Genomic DNA, 17,347 nt, shown 5'->3' with positions numbered 1-17,347 from the left:
CTTGAGCTTACCATTTCTCTGAACTGTTTTCTTTTGTTTTTTGGACAAAAAATTGAACCTTTGTTTTCGGTGTGCCTTTTTTTCTGCAAACTAATTTTCTTCAATTTTTAAAATTGTAAATTTTTCAATGGAGCTTCTATTACACTCTGAAAGCTAGTAACGCCTTGAATTCTAAGTATGAAAAAATTCGTAAGCTAAGAGGTTTTTAAAAATAACTTTTGAGGCAACTTGCCACAATTAAAGCGATTTTTTTATGTGCTATTATTGTGAATACGGCGGTTTGATCTGGCTTAGAGTTTGCTCCAATTTGACCATGGGAAAGCAACTTGAAGTTTTTTTGAGCTAGTCAGTTTTTACATCGCGTTGTAATTTTGATGGCGCGGACAAAATTTTCAAAAAACAAAAAATTTAATTATTTTCTTATTTTAAAAAAAAATCAAAATATCTTTTATGGAATTTAAGGGACAATCGGTGCTTGAGAATGATATTTGCCGGCCGCAGCACGCAATTTTTGCTGCTTACCAGGAACAAATCAATGTGAGCAATACTTTTCGTACTGATTCAGCAACGATAAAGTTAAACCGGTTTTATTTTCTGGAACCGAAACTCTTTGGTTTTCCCAAGTATTCTTTAGTCTCATTTCCCTGCGTTTTCAAAAACTAGGATTGTATAAAAGTTGTTATTCTTGAGTTTTTCAAACAGGCAAAAACTTTTTCCCATAGTTCGGGTTGTTTTTTCTTGCAAAATTTTTAAAGCAAACTCTGATATTAAAACTCAAGCAATCATTAAGTGGATTTCAAAAAAATAGAGAAAAAACTTCTCAATATTTAGACTAGAATAAGGTCTGTTTATTCGAATTTCTTTTTAAAACATATGACATGTTGAATTTTATACAGAAACCCGCAAGTGATCTCCTTAATAAACACCTACTTGAATCTTTTTCCGGGCCATGTAACGTTGCATCAACCTCAAGCAACAAGATTGGATCATCTTTTGCATTGGATCGTCAAACCAGCGACCTTTCAATTTAGACGGAGAGACTTATCCACTTCGCAAGCGGCCAGTTTCTTCCCGTCTTTTTCTAAATTTTGAGACTTAGACACGTCACCATCGCTCAGATATTATAGAAAAATTGAAAATTGGCGTGGTAGTTTTTGTAGACAGTTCAATCGCTTATTTTAGAATTAAGAGCATACAAAATTTTTTTAATGGTTTTCTGGACCAGTTTGGTGTAAGTAAAAAAAGGTTTTTTTTATATTCATATAAAATTGTTCTCGGTTATTTACAAGTTTAAATTTTCATTCTCAAAACTCATTCTCAAAGTTTCAATCCAGCACAGGACAAAAATATGACTAAAGGTAAAAAAAAACAATATTTTTCTGCCAAAAAACTGCTAGTCTCTTGAAATAATCACATAATTTTGAGTTTGATGATGAAAACACATAAAACAAACAAATTGCAGCTGAAAATAAAAACAGAATCAATTAATTAAGTGTAATATATCACTGGTTAAACATACTCATTTTCACACTGCATCATCTAACTGTATAAAGCTTTTAAATCAGTTTTTCAAAGCTAAAACAGTTACATCTGTTTTTCAGTTGATTGCTAAACGCACTGTTAAAAAATTAGGATACCACTCGTGTTGTAAAAGAGTGACTTAAACTAAGAATAGATTAAGACTGTGGATGATTAAGATTCCTACTAAAATTGTAGGCTTTTATTTAAGACTAAATAAAAGACGGGGATTCTATCTAAGTTAAGAGAGGTTTAAAAGATTGAATTGGTTGCGATTGATTTGTTACGTATCATAAAAGATAGTGTCCAATTCAGAGTCTACCAAAAGCCGTTGCGCTTTTGGCAGGTATATAAATTAACAACTTAAACTAGAAGTTTTACGATGGAGTTTTGATAGGTCAAGAATGTTTTTGATGACATCTGTTTTCGAGCTCCTGCGTCTAATCAGATTCCCGATTTGCTGCTTTATTTATAGTCCATCTTCTTAGCTCCTCCAGCGTCATTGGCCGTCCAAGGAGTTCTATCGCCGAAATGATAGAGGAGGTGTTCAGCCAGTGTGGGTCAGATACGATGGGTATAAATGTAGGAATTGAAATTTCATTAGATAGGCCCAATGGGTTAAATCGCGTGGAACAAACATCAGGGCTAAATTTGACATTCTTGTCTGGGCTCTTTTGATCGTCTGTTTTTGAGGGCTTTGGGTCACTTGAGTACGCGTCGATATCTTCCCGCAAGTGAACTATGGTAGGGCGTGATGATGAAGGTGGTGTTAATGTTGTCAGGTCTACTAGGTCGACATGATGGCTTTCCATTTCTACCGTAGTTGCTTCCAACGTTGAACATACTGAGACTAAATTAGGTGAACCGAATTCTGGGACATCGCGGTCTTCCTCAGTTAGATCGACTATACTGGTAAATACTCTCTCACCTAGCATCTTGGGAGGCTGCCTAGTTCGCATAGGTCTCGTGTTTTGACGTGTAAAAATTTCTGATAGTTTTTTCGAGGGTGGTGATTTCATTGGGGATGACGCTTTCCTTTTAGCAGTACCGGACAATTTCTGTGACTTCGTAGTGCGGTCAGAAAGTATTTGTTTCGGTCCCATCTCCGCCATGGTGGTTTGTTCTCCAGTAGATTTAGGGAACTTTCCTCCGGGATTCTCTGAAGGTACCGGCATTTCTTGGGTCGCTTCATTACCCTCCTCCCTAGTGTCTAAGAGAATCAGCTGTGGGGTCGCTTGAGAGTCTCTTTCATTGTCACCGTAATCCAAGTTGATCAAAGGAATCTCATCTAACTCGACCTTCTGGTCGGCGTGGTCTGATGATTCTAGCTTAGGATCTGTTCGGTCGGACATTAGGTGTTCGTCTCGTTTCGTAGTTTCGAGTAGTGTTTTCTCCTTGAGGTCTCTTAGTGTCATTAAGTCACTAGCATTATCGTCTGACATCTCTTCATGTGGTTCAATCGTCACTCCGGGTTCATTTAGGTAACTTTTAAGAAGTTCGGGTTTGCCCGACGGGCTTGGTTCTTGGTCGCTCTCGAGGCCAATCGGTGTTCTCAGTCTCTTTCTCTGTTCTTCTTCTTCTCTAAGAAGAGTTTCCCTAGAACTGTTCATGGCCGCGTCTCGCCTCGCAATGTCAAGCTCTTCAAATTTCCACTGAAGATTTCGTTTCTTTTGGGTAGTTTTTGAGCTTTTAAATCCGATATTTCTTGGAGGTTTTGCAGTTTTCCTCAATCCTTTAGTCGCATAAAATCTAACTAATTGGTCTCGTTTTCTCGGACTTGGTTTCTTCTGGGTGCACTGTCTTTTAATGGCTAAATCAGATTTACGTATTATTTTACCATTTTTTAGAGTCACAGTGTGATCTGATTCCCTTACGATTTCGTCCTTAAGTACTCTATAGTATGGTTCATTTTTCATTCTATCTTGGATTTTTCGATAAACAATGGTCTTACCCGACGGGTTGTTCAGAATTGAGTCCTTTATGCCCAAGGCATCTCTTTTTTCTGACCGGGAGAGGACTTTTACTGGGGATCCAGCACTTGTTGGTACATATCTCACGGCATTTGAGATATCCTCCGAGGATGATGAATTTTCATCGACATCTCCATCTTCTATGTCGTCAGGAGCATCCCAGTCATGTCTTCGCTCTCGGCTCATTAGTTTTTTGCCTTTATCTATACATAACAAAGTTTTGTTCCAATCAACGTTATTCGAAGAGGGTGATTTGACCAAATTATGCCAGATAGTGTTTGGGGATCTACCGAAATGTGCTTCGAAAGGAGAGCAGTTAAGCGACTGTTGAGTTACTGTTCTTAAGCATTTTATTATTTTCAGGAGTGCAGATTCTAGTGAAGGTTTTGGACGTTCTTGTGCCATAACCAGGAGTCGTTCCTTAATGGTCCTGATTAGGCGTTCCACTAATCCCGTAGCTCTATGATCACCCACTGGGCTAAATATCACCTTTATGTTGTGATCGTGGCAGAATTCTCTAACTTCCTTGGAGATGAAACCAGATCCTTGATCTGTTCTAGTTGTTCTAGGTATCCCGTGTAAAGCAATGTATTTACTAAGGAAGTTTATAATAGATTTTGCCGATGTACTGGATGTTATTTGAGCTGATGGGAATTTTGAAAATCTGTCTACACACACCAATATGTATTTTTTTGTTCCCCATACTAAAGGTAACGGACCAGCGAAATCTAATTCCATTTCTTGGTTTGGTTCTTCGACCATTGGGAGTTCCCCTAGGGTATTGTGTTTTATAAGAGGTTTCAAATTTTTACCTGCTTTCACGCACTCTATACAATTTTCGCCGTGGACTTGGATTTCACGGTAAATTTTCGGCCACCAGATGTATTGCGTTGCCAGGCTTTTCATTGCGAACTGGCCGGGGTGGGCTTCGTGTAGTCTGTTCAGCATAGTCGATCTTAGGCATGCTGGGATTACTAAACGGTTGTCCAAATAGAGGCATCCTCCACTGACATGTAAGTTATTCAAATATGACTTATAATAGTTTCCCAGTTGTAGGATATCCTGTTTTCGGTCTTCCTCGATTGCCTTGATTATCTTTTTCAGAATTAGATCTTGTTTCGATAAGAGGGACATAAATTTAGAGTCAAATATTTCCGGCCAAGAGAAAGGGAATAAGTTAACTGTTTTCTTTTTGCTAGGTGATCTATTCTCGGGTTTGTCCGACGGGTTACTAGTATTTGGTGTTAAAACGTCCGTGTTTTCTTTAGTAGTAAGTTCTTTTTGTTGGTTAAATTCAATTTGTTCTGCCATTTCTTTCAGGATTTTAAAATTCTTAAAAAAGTCGTTAGTTTTGCAAGATGAGTCACACAGTTCTGTACGCGAGTGAGAATTTTGACACACTGAAATGTTGGAATGGTTAGATATCGCTTGGAAAGTTTCAGCGGCATTAGCAATTCGTTTATCACGTTCTATTTCTTGACTGGTCATATGATCTGTTGACTGGCTAATCGCATTGCAAGAAGTGACGTCATGTGCTAAGAAATGTTGAGAAAATTGATTTCTTATTTGCGCCCACGAATTTTTTGGCATAAGGTGATCAAAGCCTAGGAGTGTACTAATCTGGTTTACTGAAGCGATAACGAACTTCTCGTCATCCAGAGAAACTGGTACGGGTTCACCCGATGGGTGTCGGGATATATAATCGACAAATCCCATATCTTTTCCGGGTAAATGTTCTACGGTAAAGTCGAACGGTAATAGTTTATCCGCCCAACGGGTGAGGCGTGATTGGGCCGTTTTAGTGTATTTATCGTCTTTCAGTGCTCCTATTAAGGCTTTGTGATCTGTTAAAATTGAGAATTGTTTACCCAGTAGATAATTTTTGAAATGATCTAGTGCCCAGACTAATCCCAGTAATTCGAGTTCGTTAGTGCTGTATTTTAATTCGGCGATATTCAAAAATCTGCTAGCGAACGCTACGGTCTTCCAATTTCCCCAATGGTCTTGTTCGATTGACGCACCCAATCCTAAATGTGAGGCGTCGCATTTCACCCGAGTGTTCAGTTTTACATCGAAATGGTGGTTCATCACCGTATTACAAATTTCGTTCTTGATTTTTTCAAACGCTTCCGTATGTACTGTGGACCACTTAAATGGTTTATTCTTTTGCATAAGTTCTCTGAAGGGTGTTGATAGGGACGCTAGGTTTGGTATGAATTTATTAAATTGGTTAATCGATCCCATTAAGGATCTGATGTCTTTAATACAGTTTGGTTCTTTTAGGTTTCTGATTGCGTCAGATTTATGTATTAATGGTGTCGTCCCTTTTGCGTCGATTCTAAATCCCAACCATTCTATGTTATGAGTTAAAAACGTGCATTTTTCCCATTTTATGGCTAGTCCCTCGTCATCTAGCGTTTTTAACACATTAATGACTAGCTTTTTATGTTCTTCCTCGCTACCTACGGTGGCGATTAGGATGTCGTCAAGATAACAATGAGTATTTGGTAGTTTTTCCGTCAAACGGTCCATTATACGTTGAAATTCATTGGGCATATCGCCTAGTCCATAGAATCCGGTTTTAAAACGGTATGAACCCGTTACTTCTCCCCCCACAATGTTAAAATTACACTGATTACTTGCCTTTTTCGAAAGCGGAATTTGGCTGTAGGCGTATTTTAGATCTATCGACGAAAACCAGATGTTTCTTTGATCGTGGCCGCTAATAGTGACTGCAACGTTGTCAATTAGTTCGAATAGATTCGGCATTTGATATCTATTGCGAAATATTTGTTTGTTTAGTAGTTTTGAGTTCAACGCTAGTTTTATTGATCCATCCCTTTTTGCTGTAATCACGATAGGGGAAATAAAACAATCTTCAGAGCATCTAGATAGTTTTTCAATGTGTCCGTCACTTAATAATTGGTCGATGCATAGTTTGACTTTGGGGAGAAGATGGATTGGGATACGTTTCCCTTTCACCTGTATCGGTTTTATCGGCTCGTTAAAATAAGTATTAACTACGTAGTTTTTTGATCTACCAGTTCTTTTTATAAGGTCTGGAAAGTGCTTTGATATGTATAGTTTAAACTCACATTGGGATGATGTCTCTTGGTTTTGATCCTGTTGGATGTCGGATGCGAATTTTATTTGATTGACATTTGTCCCGATGGGTGGTACTTTCTGGTTTTCCCGTGACTTTGACCCGTTGGGTGGAGGTTGTTTTTGAAATACTACAATACCCAAATTTGGTAGGATGTCATTTCCTAGTAGATTTCTTTCAGCCCCTTCTGTGATAAAAAGTTTTTGATCATTAGCCTCCCATCCTTTCGATTGGATTTTCACTCGAACTTTTCCAATAATATTGATCGTACTCCCGAAACCCTGGTATGCTTTCTTTGTTATCTCGTCCACAGGTTCTAGCTTTACAAATCTGTCTCGTATCTTCAGTTCGTGTAGTAGGTCTTTTTTCATGAAGGAAACTGGGCTTGCAGAGTCAATTTGGATCTCGGTATAGTAGGGGTTGAATTTTCCCAGAGCTACTTTTAGTGTCTTTTTCAATTCTAATCCTTCGTGATTGAATACTGTTCTCACTCCGCGCTCTATTTTGTCTTCTACGGCATTTATTTGGTTATCTGTGTCGATGGATAGAACTAAGAAGTCGTCTAGGTTAACCTCAAATTCGGGATTTTCCTGCGGGTTGGCCCGGATATTTTCGTTTTCTTGGGGTACCCGATTCTGGTCGACGATGTTAGTTTGAGTTTTTGCTGAACTCCTACAGTGTTTAGCAAAATGTCCTTTCCGTCCGCACGTATTGCAGTTTCTATCTCTAGCCGGGCATGTGGATAGGTGTCCTTTTTTGAATTGCTGACCGCAATTACGGCACTTGTTATTTTCGACTATGTTTAATGTTGGTTCGTTCTTCACGTATTGTGATCTTGGTCCTGGGTTGTAAGTTGGGAATTTTAGATACTGTTGACGAATTTTAGTACCTTTTTCGTGAACTAATACGTAAGATAGTACGTTTTCTGGGGTCAAGTATTCAATGCATAGTTTCTTTTGGATCTCGACATTTCTCATGTTGGTTATGAAAATGTCTCTTACTAGTTCTGACTCGAGTTCCCCCAGTTTACAATTTTTTGCTAGTTCTGAAAGAATTTCATGGAATTTTTCTAAGGACTCATGTTCTTTCTGTCTTCGGCCAAAAAATTTAAATCTTTCGTATGTTAGGTTTGTAGTGATCGTGAAAGTCGTTTTTAATAGTTCCCAAAATTCTGCGAAATTAATATCCAGAATTTTTTTTCCAGGATTTTTATGAGAAAAGCATTTCTGTCCTTCTTTCCCGAGTGCTAGGTATAGCTGTGATTTGAGCTTCTTGTCAATATCTCCTATTTGAAGTCCGTTGAATTTTGCGTTATCTTCCGCCCTTCTCCTTTTTAATTCTTCGTTGTAATTTTGTACTGCTACTCTATGACGTTCCTCTTTTTCGGCCCGACGGGTCTGATCCTCGGATGGGTCCAGTGGTTCTGCCATAGGGTAGATTAGTTCATCTCTTATCGGTGGGTTAATTACATCTTCGATGTCTACGGAGTCTTTCGCAATAATTGTCAGTTGGAATTTTTCCGCCCACCTTTCCCAGTCATGTTGATTTTCGTATGATGAGTTGTTCCAAAAAAACTCTAGTCCGCGTAGATTTGATTCATTTGACTGCGCCATGTTAAAAAATTAGGATACCACTCGTGTTGTAAAAGAGTGACTTAAACTAAGAATAGATTAAGACTGTGGATGATTAAGATTCCTACTAAAATTGTAGGCTTTTATTTAAGACTAAATAAAAGACGGGGATTCTATCTAAGTTAAGAGAGGTTTAAAAGATTGAATTGGTTGCGATTGATTTGTTACGTATCATAAAAGATAGTGTCCAATTCAGAGTCTACCAAAAGCCGTTGCGCTTTTGGCAGGTATATAAATTAACAACTTAAAGGTCGATGGTAAGTTAAGATCAGAGGTTAAATAAACAAACCATAATACTTTTACACGCACTTTTAAAAATCAATTCAGGAAAATCAGTCATGATGTTCGAATAACATGGTTGAGCAGTGCCCATTGATCAACAGTTGCGCATTGCTATAAAAAAACTTCAAATTGTGGTTGTTAGAAGCAATCAAAAGGTAATAGCCATGAGGTAATTATTAAAATTTTTGCTTGCTAAGAGTCGATGATCGTAATTCAGCTTCTTATTTACTTGAAAGTTTAACGACGTTCAGAAAATTCTGCGCTGTGCAGTTTGCAAATTGATTGGCTATTCTTCTTCATTCTTTTTTGGAGACTTTTTTTGTAAATTTTCGGATGCTTTAAATGACATGTTTTTTTTTCTAGAAATAGTATAATCTATGTAAACCATTTGAATACATAGCAAGCTCCAGGGGTGGATCTAATATTTTCTCGAGGGGGGGGGGAGGATTTTCAAAAAATTGTCAAAAATTTTGACGACATTTTTTAGGTCGACCAAATTGACTTTTCGAGCTCTCTTCATATATTAAAAATTATTAAAAAAACTATGTTGAAAAATTATTAAAAAGACTATGCAAGCAAAATTTTGAAAAACAGCTCAAAAAGGCCGTTTTTGGGCAATTTAAAAAAAAAAAAATTGACAAAAAAAATCGCGTTTTTTTTGGCGCGCGCTCCCCTTCAAAATTAGTATATATTGGCGCCAAAGGCGCCTTTAGAAAAATTTTAGGGTCGGTCGGCCAAAAATGGATTTCTTAGAAAGTACCAAAGGGGGGACCCTTTGGGTAGGCAAGGGGTCGAATCCCTGAGGGGGAGGGCGTCCGCCAAGCCGCCCCCCTCCCTAAACCCGCGAATTATTTCCGAATTTTCCCAACTAATGCTCGGGCTTTTGATTCTAAATTTCAGGCTATTGCTACTAAATTACTCTCTAGCCACAACAGTCTGGAAATTAGACGCGAAAGTCTGGGAATTAGGTCCGATAGTCTGAAAGTTAGTCGAACTACAGTCTAAATGTTACTCGCGAGAGTCTAAAATTAGCCGCAAAAGTCTGAAAAATAGACGAAGATGAATTTTAGGCTTCGACGAAGATGAATTGTTCCGCCTCACTAACAAACTGTTTGCACTTGAAGCAGAAAAGAAGATGGCGATAGCTAAACATACATTCAACTCCATTAATATTAATCATTACCGGTAAGAAATTAGAACGGAGGAGCTGACAAGACTGATGATTTGAGCTGTGCAAGGTCAGAAGGTAAATTGAACCCCCTCCCCTCCCCTCTTGTATCCTCCACCCTAGACATTACACTAATCGACTTCCGTCCACCCCAAAACCTGCGTGTGTGAGTTTTGACCTAGATTTTATGATTCAAGTAGAGATGGTGAGAAATAAAAAGAAAAGGAATCACTTCTGCTATATCCCCCTTCCATATAATTCTGAAAAAATTTAACCATTGATTTCTTTCTTTATAGGGGGGATATTCGTTGCTAGGTACCAAAAGGGGGGGGGGGTATAGTTAAAGAGATCCATATAAATTAAGTATACTGTTTCTAAATTTCAGTCTTTTCTTCGAAATTATTCAATGAGTATATACGCAATGTAACATTAGAAAGCAATATAAAAGTAAAATATTTTTTTGTTTGTCGGGTTGGAAGAGGATGGGGGGAGGGGGAGACCAAAATATCATATTGAATGCTAAATCTCAGATTGCGATTTAGAGGATACTTCCCCCTAATCCCAGGGGGTCACTCCTACAAGGAGGCTTTCGAATTCGGATCTTTCAACTTCCCCCTCAACAATGGCAAAGGACTGCGCATGACCTCGAGTGGTAGGCCATACATGCAAGACGTCCTACATGAGCCCAATGTGTGGCCTGAATTTGACACAGAGACAGAGACACACGAGTTTAAGGTCAAGTTTTTGGAACCTGATCTAAACTATTTTTTGTGATTGGATAAATTGGATATTTTACCACTGTAAAGTATTTAATATTAACCAATCATAATCCATCTAACTAACAACCCACTTATTTGTAAGTGCTGAAATTACTTGTAATTTCAGCACCAGAGGGATTTGAATTTAACTTAGAAATTAGTTGCCTCTCCAAGAGAACTTCAGCAGCCGCAACAAACCAGTATACCCTAGATCTATTGAGCCTAGCAGAGACTAGTTAAACACCCTGAGACTAGAAAGTATAAGAGTAAGATTAGGATCGGTATTAGACTAAGAAGTTGCACGAATCTATCCGGCCGAAAATAAGATATCGTGACGAGCAGTCGGTGTACCCTATCCGAAATTACTCTATGAGTTAACCACAGCGGTCCTAACTCATCTGGTGCGACCATAAGTCTCGAATAAGACCTTAATAGCTTAGAACTAACCAAAAATAGATTAGAATTTAGACAAACATTTTCAAAATGTTATACGATAATAATTTAATCGAAATGTCTCTACGACTCAATAGATCAGAGCCGATATTCCGAACAATAATAGAACTACCCGCAATTGGACGAAGACCTCGAACAAGAGACGACATACGACAAAGTAGAAACTTACCAAATAGTTTTATGATTGTACGGCAAAAGCCAACACAAACTTTTATATTTAGAATCTTATTAGCAATGAATTTAGATTTTCATCTGCAAACATAAAATTTTGAAGTCAATCTTCATGATCATTTCAGGCGCTAAACAAATTTATTATTATACAATAACGATTGATAAAAAGATCTCAGATCGTTTTCTTAATTTCTGCAGTCTTATATAAAACATATTGGAAAAATATTTATTGAAAATGAAAACAAAAATTAGTAGCATGACAATAAATTGTTAGTAATCATAAATCATCTGTTGTCCCAGCTTCATCACCTAAACATAACAGCAATCATAAGCTCACTAATATCATTGAAATACAAAAAATTTTTCTTAAATAAATTTAAAACATTTTAAACTTAAATTCACTTAATTTTAAAATCGGATCATCAAGGCTTATCCTTGGATCTTAATTAATTTTCTATTTCACTAAATTTAAAACCTGATCATCAAGGCCTATCCTTGGATCAAAAAGAACAATTTTGTTCTCCTTCACCCAATAAGCAAGTGTCTAACGACCTCAAACGTCGATTCACTATCCAACCCTTCCAAAAGACCCAAAATTAATATAAATTTTTTAATAAAACTAACCATTCAAATTAAGATAAACAGTGAAGAACTCCGGTTATTCATCCTTCACTTGAACCCTCTTCTTACCAGACCCAGGATAGATCTTAGACTTAGTAAGTTTAAAATAGTATCTAACGAACTACTTGCGTTCTAATTATACCTGAACCTTGTGGATTGATTTACTATTCTCCAACCCTTGAACACAATCACTACCCCTAAGTAAGATTAAGTAAGTTAACACCTTAGCTTAGACTAGCCACGAGAAAGTAAAAAATCATTCTTCAGAATCGATATACTTTTCTCTCCAACCCTAAATAAAAAGACCCAGGTTAAGCTAACCAAAAAATCGTAAGGACTAACAGTCTAAGAAAATAAAAATACCTAACAACTTTTTGCATCCCTCATCCTAAACCTTATGTCATTCAAAAATCTAGGAAATAAGCAAACAATCGTTTTACACAACTGTGAGATAGATAACAATAAATACGATCTTGTAATCACACCTCATACAGAAACAGTTGGATACATTAGAACAAAACGACAAACAATAAAAAGAAAAATTATAAACAAACAAAGACAAATCACACGAAAAAGATTTTCAAAAAATAGAAACGCAATTTCCGAATCAGAAATCAGCAGTTTAGATGAACTCTACAAATTAAAAGAATCAATTGATAAAAATTGTCCCATTCACAATCAATTATATTTTTCCGATTCAGAAACAACTTCAAATTCATCAAAAAGAGGAAAAAGAAGAATAAAAAAGCAATAGAAACACAAACCAGTACACCTGTATAACTGGAATCAACCAATTAGACACATTGATAGTTATATATTAACAGTCATCAAACGATAAAATGAGCCACACTCAAAGTGACGATAGTCCAGATGACAAAGAGGTTTACCCCTTCCTCATAGATGCACCCGATAATAGAGGGCAGCATAATTTTTGCAAGAATTTACTCGTAAATTTGTTTGAACCCGGAATCAGTCCATGCAAAGCAGAATTCCCAGATATAAAAATCAAAAGACAAATCATTGAACATTATTTAAAAGACATATGTAACTTAACACAACAATATGGAATCTACACCATAGAATTCAGCACACCAAATACGAATCATCGTAAATATGTAATTCAAACAGACGATCTTGAATTAGAATTTTCGAAAGTATTTCTAGAATATATCAAAAGCATACAATATCACAATTCACAAAGAGCAAACTCTATATTCACTAATGAAATTTTTGCAATAATATATACCTATATCTCTATATTAGAAAAAACAGAATTTCAAAGTATCTCACCAACTGAAACATCCAAACATACAAAAGTACGAAATGAAATTGCATTATTTTCAACTTTTCTACATATAATCAAAGAAAATTTCACTAGAGATGATGTTTCACAACACACTAAACATGACTTACAAAAAATTTTGGCATGGTTTATAATAGATTATTTCACACATACTTTAGACTTAATTTCACAAGCAAGAAAAAATTTCAGACTTCAAAATTCTAAACATCGATACAGAAGTAGTACACCAAAACATCAAAGACATATTAATCAAGTACAGTCAAATGAAGAAACAACATCAGACCCCCCAGGTATTGATGACACAGGAAGTAACGAACTACAACTAAATCAAATAAACTGTGGATCATCAGATACAGAAAGTGATACAGAAAATACTATCTCCGTGAATATGATAACAGTCGAAAACGACTATGAACCTATCATATATGAACAACCTATTACATCACATATATATGAAAATCAATTGGAACTCCTTCACAATTATTATCTTGAACCCATCGATACTACACAAACTACACAAAAAGTAAACGAAATTAACAGGGTAATTAAACCCAATGAAAAAGACAAAACTAAATGTTCAAACACAAATCATATTTATCAAAATATACAAAAAGAACAACCCAGAGAAAAAATTTGGACAATACCATTTCTCTTAGAAAGTCCAAGAAACAAAAAATTTCAACCAACAGATCTTGAAATTGATTTTTTAATTGATTCAGGAGCAGAATCAAAGATAATTAATATTCCCACATGGAATGAAATCAAAACATTACATCTAAAATTAACGCCTCTTGCAACCTCTAGTAAACTAGCAACAGCACAAGGCCAATTATTCCTTCCAATTATTCCTTCTCCCCACAAGAACAATGGAGCAAAATAAAATTCTAAACAAACCATTTAAACAAATATTTCATATTACTGATATTAAGCACAATATTATTGGCATACCATTTATATCAAAATATATACCAACAATCAACATCTTAACTAGTAAAATACTAATCAAAGATAAATACACAAAAACAAAAAATACAGCTCTAACATTTTTTCAAAGATTAAACAAACAACCACCATTCTTCTCAAAATTTTATCCAATTTATAACCAACAACGGAAACACCTGAAACCATTATCAGCAAATATATATAACTTTTCAATAAAACAAGTTCACCAGTATGATAAAAGTCAAAATAAACAACAAATTTTTATGTCAGACTTTGAATTTAGGCCTATTCACAAGTTTTTCAAAATCACGATCTCATCTAGAAAATATTTGAAAAACACGAATTCCGACATGATTTCGTTACACGTGTATAACAATACACCGTACCAAGTAACACTACCCTTAGGATTTTTAGGATATTGCGAAACAAACGCTACAATCTCACCCATATATGAAGTAGCCTACCGCGTAAATAATATACTCCAATTATTAGATATTTGCCAATCCACAATTCTTGACGAAGAATTATCCATAAATAATATAATAAGCAATGAAAAGAGAAACACAGATTATTTCACAAAAACACCATATTTTATACCAACGTTCAATATAACAAATTACACAAAAGAACAACAACAATTTCTAACGATGTTTAATTTTGAACACTCACAAATTACACAAATCGAATTTGACAAACTAGCAAAACAACTGTTATAATATTCAACAGTCTACGCAACATCAAAATTTGACGTTGGGAAAATCAGTTCATCACTACATCTCCCGTTAAAACCTGACGCAGTTTTCAAAAAACAAAGAGCTAGTAAAGTACCAATTCATATACACGACAAAATAAATAGATTACTTGATATTTTAGAACAAAACAAAATTATCTCACCAGTAAATAAAGAAGAACAACCAAAAGGTAACACATTTATTAACCCTGTTATCATTCTAGGAAAAGGAGAATCATTAAAAATAGTTTTAGACGCTAGATACCTCAATTCACTAATTGACGAATCGAAATGCAATTGGCCTATTGAACCAATACAAGTTATCTTAACAAAAATAAACGGAAAAAACTTTACAACCGCAGATATGAATAGTGCATACAATCAATTGCCACTAGATGAACAATCACGACGTTTAACACAATTTGTTATTGGAAATCAACAATATGAATTCAACCGCCTATTCTATGGAATTTCCATAGGACCAGCAGCATTTTCAGTTTTTATGAGTAAAATTTTTAGACCACTAATAATCAAGAAAAACGCAATCACCAATTTGGAGATGTTTTTATGCAATCACAGACAAAAGAAGAAATGTTTACAGTTTTAGAGCACTATCATAAAATTCTTCAGAACGAAAATCTGAAGGCCGCCCCCGATAAATCACACTTTTTTTTAACACGAGTGAAATTTTTAGGACATAATATAGAAAGAAACACATTCACTCCATTAAAATCACGCATTAATGCTATTCAAAATTTTCAACCACCAACAAACAAAAAGAATATCCAAGAATTTCTTGGAATGTTAAATTTCTTAAGCAAGTACGTTTATAAAAAGCAATTATATTTAAGACCGTTCTACAATATCCTCAGACAACAAAATAATTTTGAATGGACCACTGAACATTAAACACGATTTGAAGAAATTAAAAAACTTTTAACTGAACAAATTTCAAACACAATTCCAGATCCAAGTCAACCAATCTATGCAATGTGCAATGCTTCAAATTTTGGCATCGGCGCAGCATTACTACAATCACATAGTGGTACAAATAAAATGAACCTGATATCAGCAAATTCCCGATTATTCACACAAGCAGAGCTACGACTCTCAACTCTAATGAGAGAATGTACAGCTATAATTTATACACTCACAGAAAATGAATTTCTGATACTTGGATCAAAACATCCAACAGTTCTATTCACAGATCATAAACCAATCATTTTTCTCTTTACACAAAAGTCAAATCCCAATCACCGAGTTTATAGATTTCAATTAATTCTAAAGAAATTTCCAAACTTACATATAGTTTGGACATCAGGAAAGAATCTTGCATTACCAGATACATTAAGTCAAAATACACCACCTGAATTATTTACACGAAAAACTACAGTTGAAATACAAAAAAATATAAAATTTTACCTTGCAAAAGACGAAACATCACCCCGAATAGAATGGAAATATGCAGTAAAAACTGACATTGACCAATCACAAATAAATAACCTAAAACATTTCCCACTTTACTTAGATTGCCAAAATAATCACTACGAAGTTGATCTACTAGGAACCTCAACTTTCAAACCAATTCCATACTCACAATGGATAAAAAATAACACCCAACAAAAACGAATAAAACAACACTCGTCTAAAAAAGATTTTTTTCCAGGACCACAAACAAATGATTCAAAATACACAATAAATCAAGTTTTTGACCTCCATGACCCACTTGACACAATTCCTTTATCTAATTTAGAAATTGAAAACATTTTTCTCCCTCCAACAGATTAAATTACAATTAATAGCTTGAAACAATATCAAAATCTTGACCCAGTAATTAGACAACCAAAGTCATGGCACAAATACAAAACTAAGCCCGTAAAAGGAGATACCACAATTTTATGAAACAAAACACTCCTCCGATATTTCCGAAAATTTAATAATACAACAATTACTGAAAACACAGACCTTCTAGAATATCAATTAAATGATTCTACAGTTCCCTGTCTCCCTTTAAGTATGATACTAATAGCTTTTAACATTTCACATACACAAAATACTAAAGGACACTCTGGATCAGAGAAAACATATTCAAACTTTACACAAAATTTTTATTTCCCAAATGCACCAATTTGGATAAAAGTATTATGCAATGATTGTATAGTATGTCAGCTAAATAAACCTTATCCAAATCAAAAACAAATAGCACAAAAACAAGATTTTAAAGGACAAAGTTTATATTTTAACCATCGTATTTCATTCGATACAAAAGGACCAATTTCACCATCCTCTGAAATAAACTCCTACATTATGGTAATTGTTGATGCATTTACACATTATGTAGCACTCAACCCAGTACCACATTGTAATGCTTATTATGCTTACACAACACTTTATGAACGCTGGATAGCTAAATTCGGATTAAGACTCAATTTGTTATAACTTACCTTTACACACACATGATGAAGATTATTTTGATCACCCACAAATTCTTAAATTAGCCTCCGGTACACACACCGAATGGATTTTAAATAGAGATAAAAAACAAAATGAAATTTACCAAAAAGTAACAAAAAAGTTGTTACAAAGGCAAAACATTAACGAACAAATTAATTCACGCTTTACACCAGCCTCAGATTTAAAAATTGGAACATTTGTCTTAATACCTAATTTTAATACACAAAAAGGAATTTCTAAAAA

General features: G+C 35.2%; 1 protein-coding gene across 1 annotated transcript in view; it reads left to right on the top strand.

Moving 5' to 3' along the window:
• The window catches only part of LOC134848217 (probable iron/ascorbate oxidoreductase DDB_G0283291), a 32,060-nt gene that overhangs the window by 1,617 nt on the left and 13,096 nt on the right, over window positions 1-17,347 (top strand). The window contains exons 3-4 of the mRNA XM_063865597.1: window positions 9,575-9,689; window positions 10,215-10,407. Coding sequence (XP_063721667.1) covers window positions 9,575-9,689; window positions 10,215-10,407 — 308 coding nt within the window. The remainder of the gene's footprint in view (window positions 1-9,574; window positions 9,690-10,214; window positions 10,408-17,347) is intronic.

The sequence above is a fragment of the Symsagittifera roscoffensis genome, chromosome 6 (genome assembly GCF_963678635.1).
Source record: "Symsagittifera roscoffensis chromosome 6, txSymRosc1.1, whole genome shotgun sequence".
In the NCBI taxonomy this organism is placed as follows: Eukaryota; Metazoa; Xenacoelomorpha; order Acoela; family Convolutidae; genus Symsagittifera; species Symsagittifera roscoffensis.
This window is presented reverse-complemented; position numbering and strand designations above follow the sequence as displayed.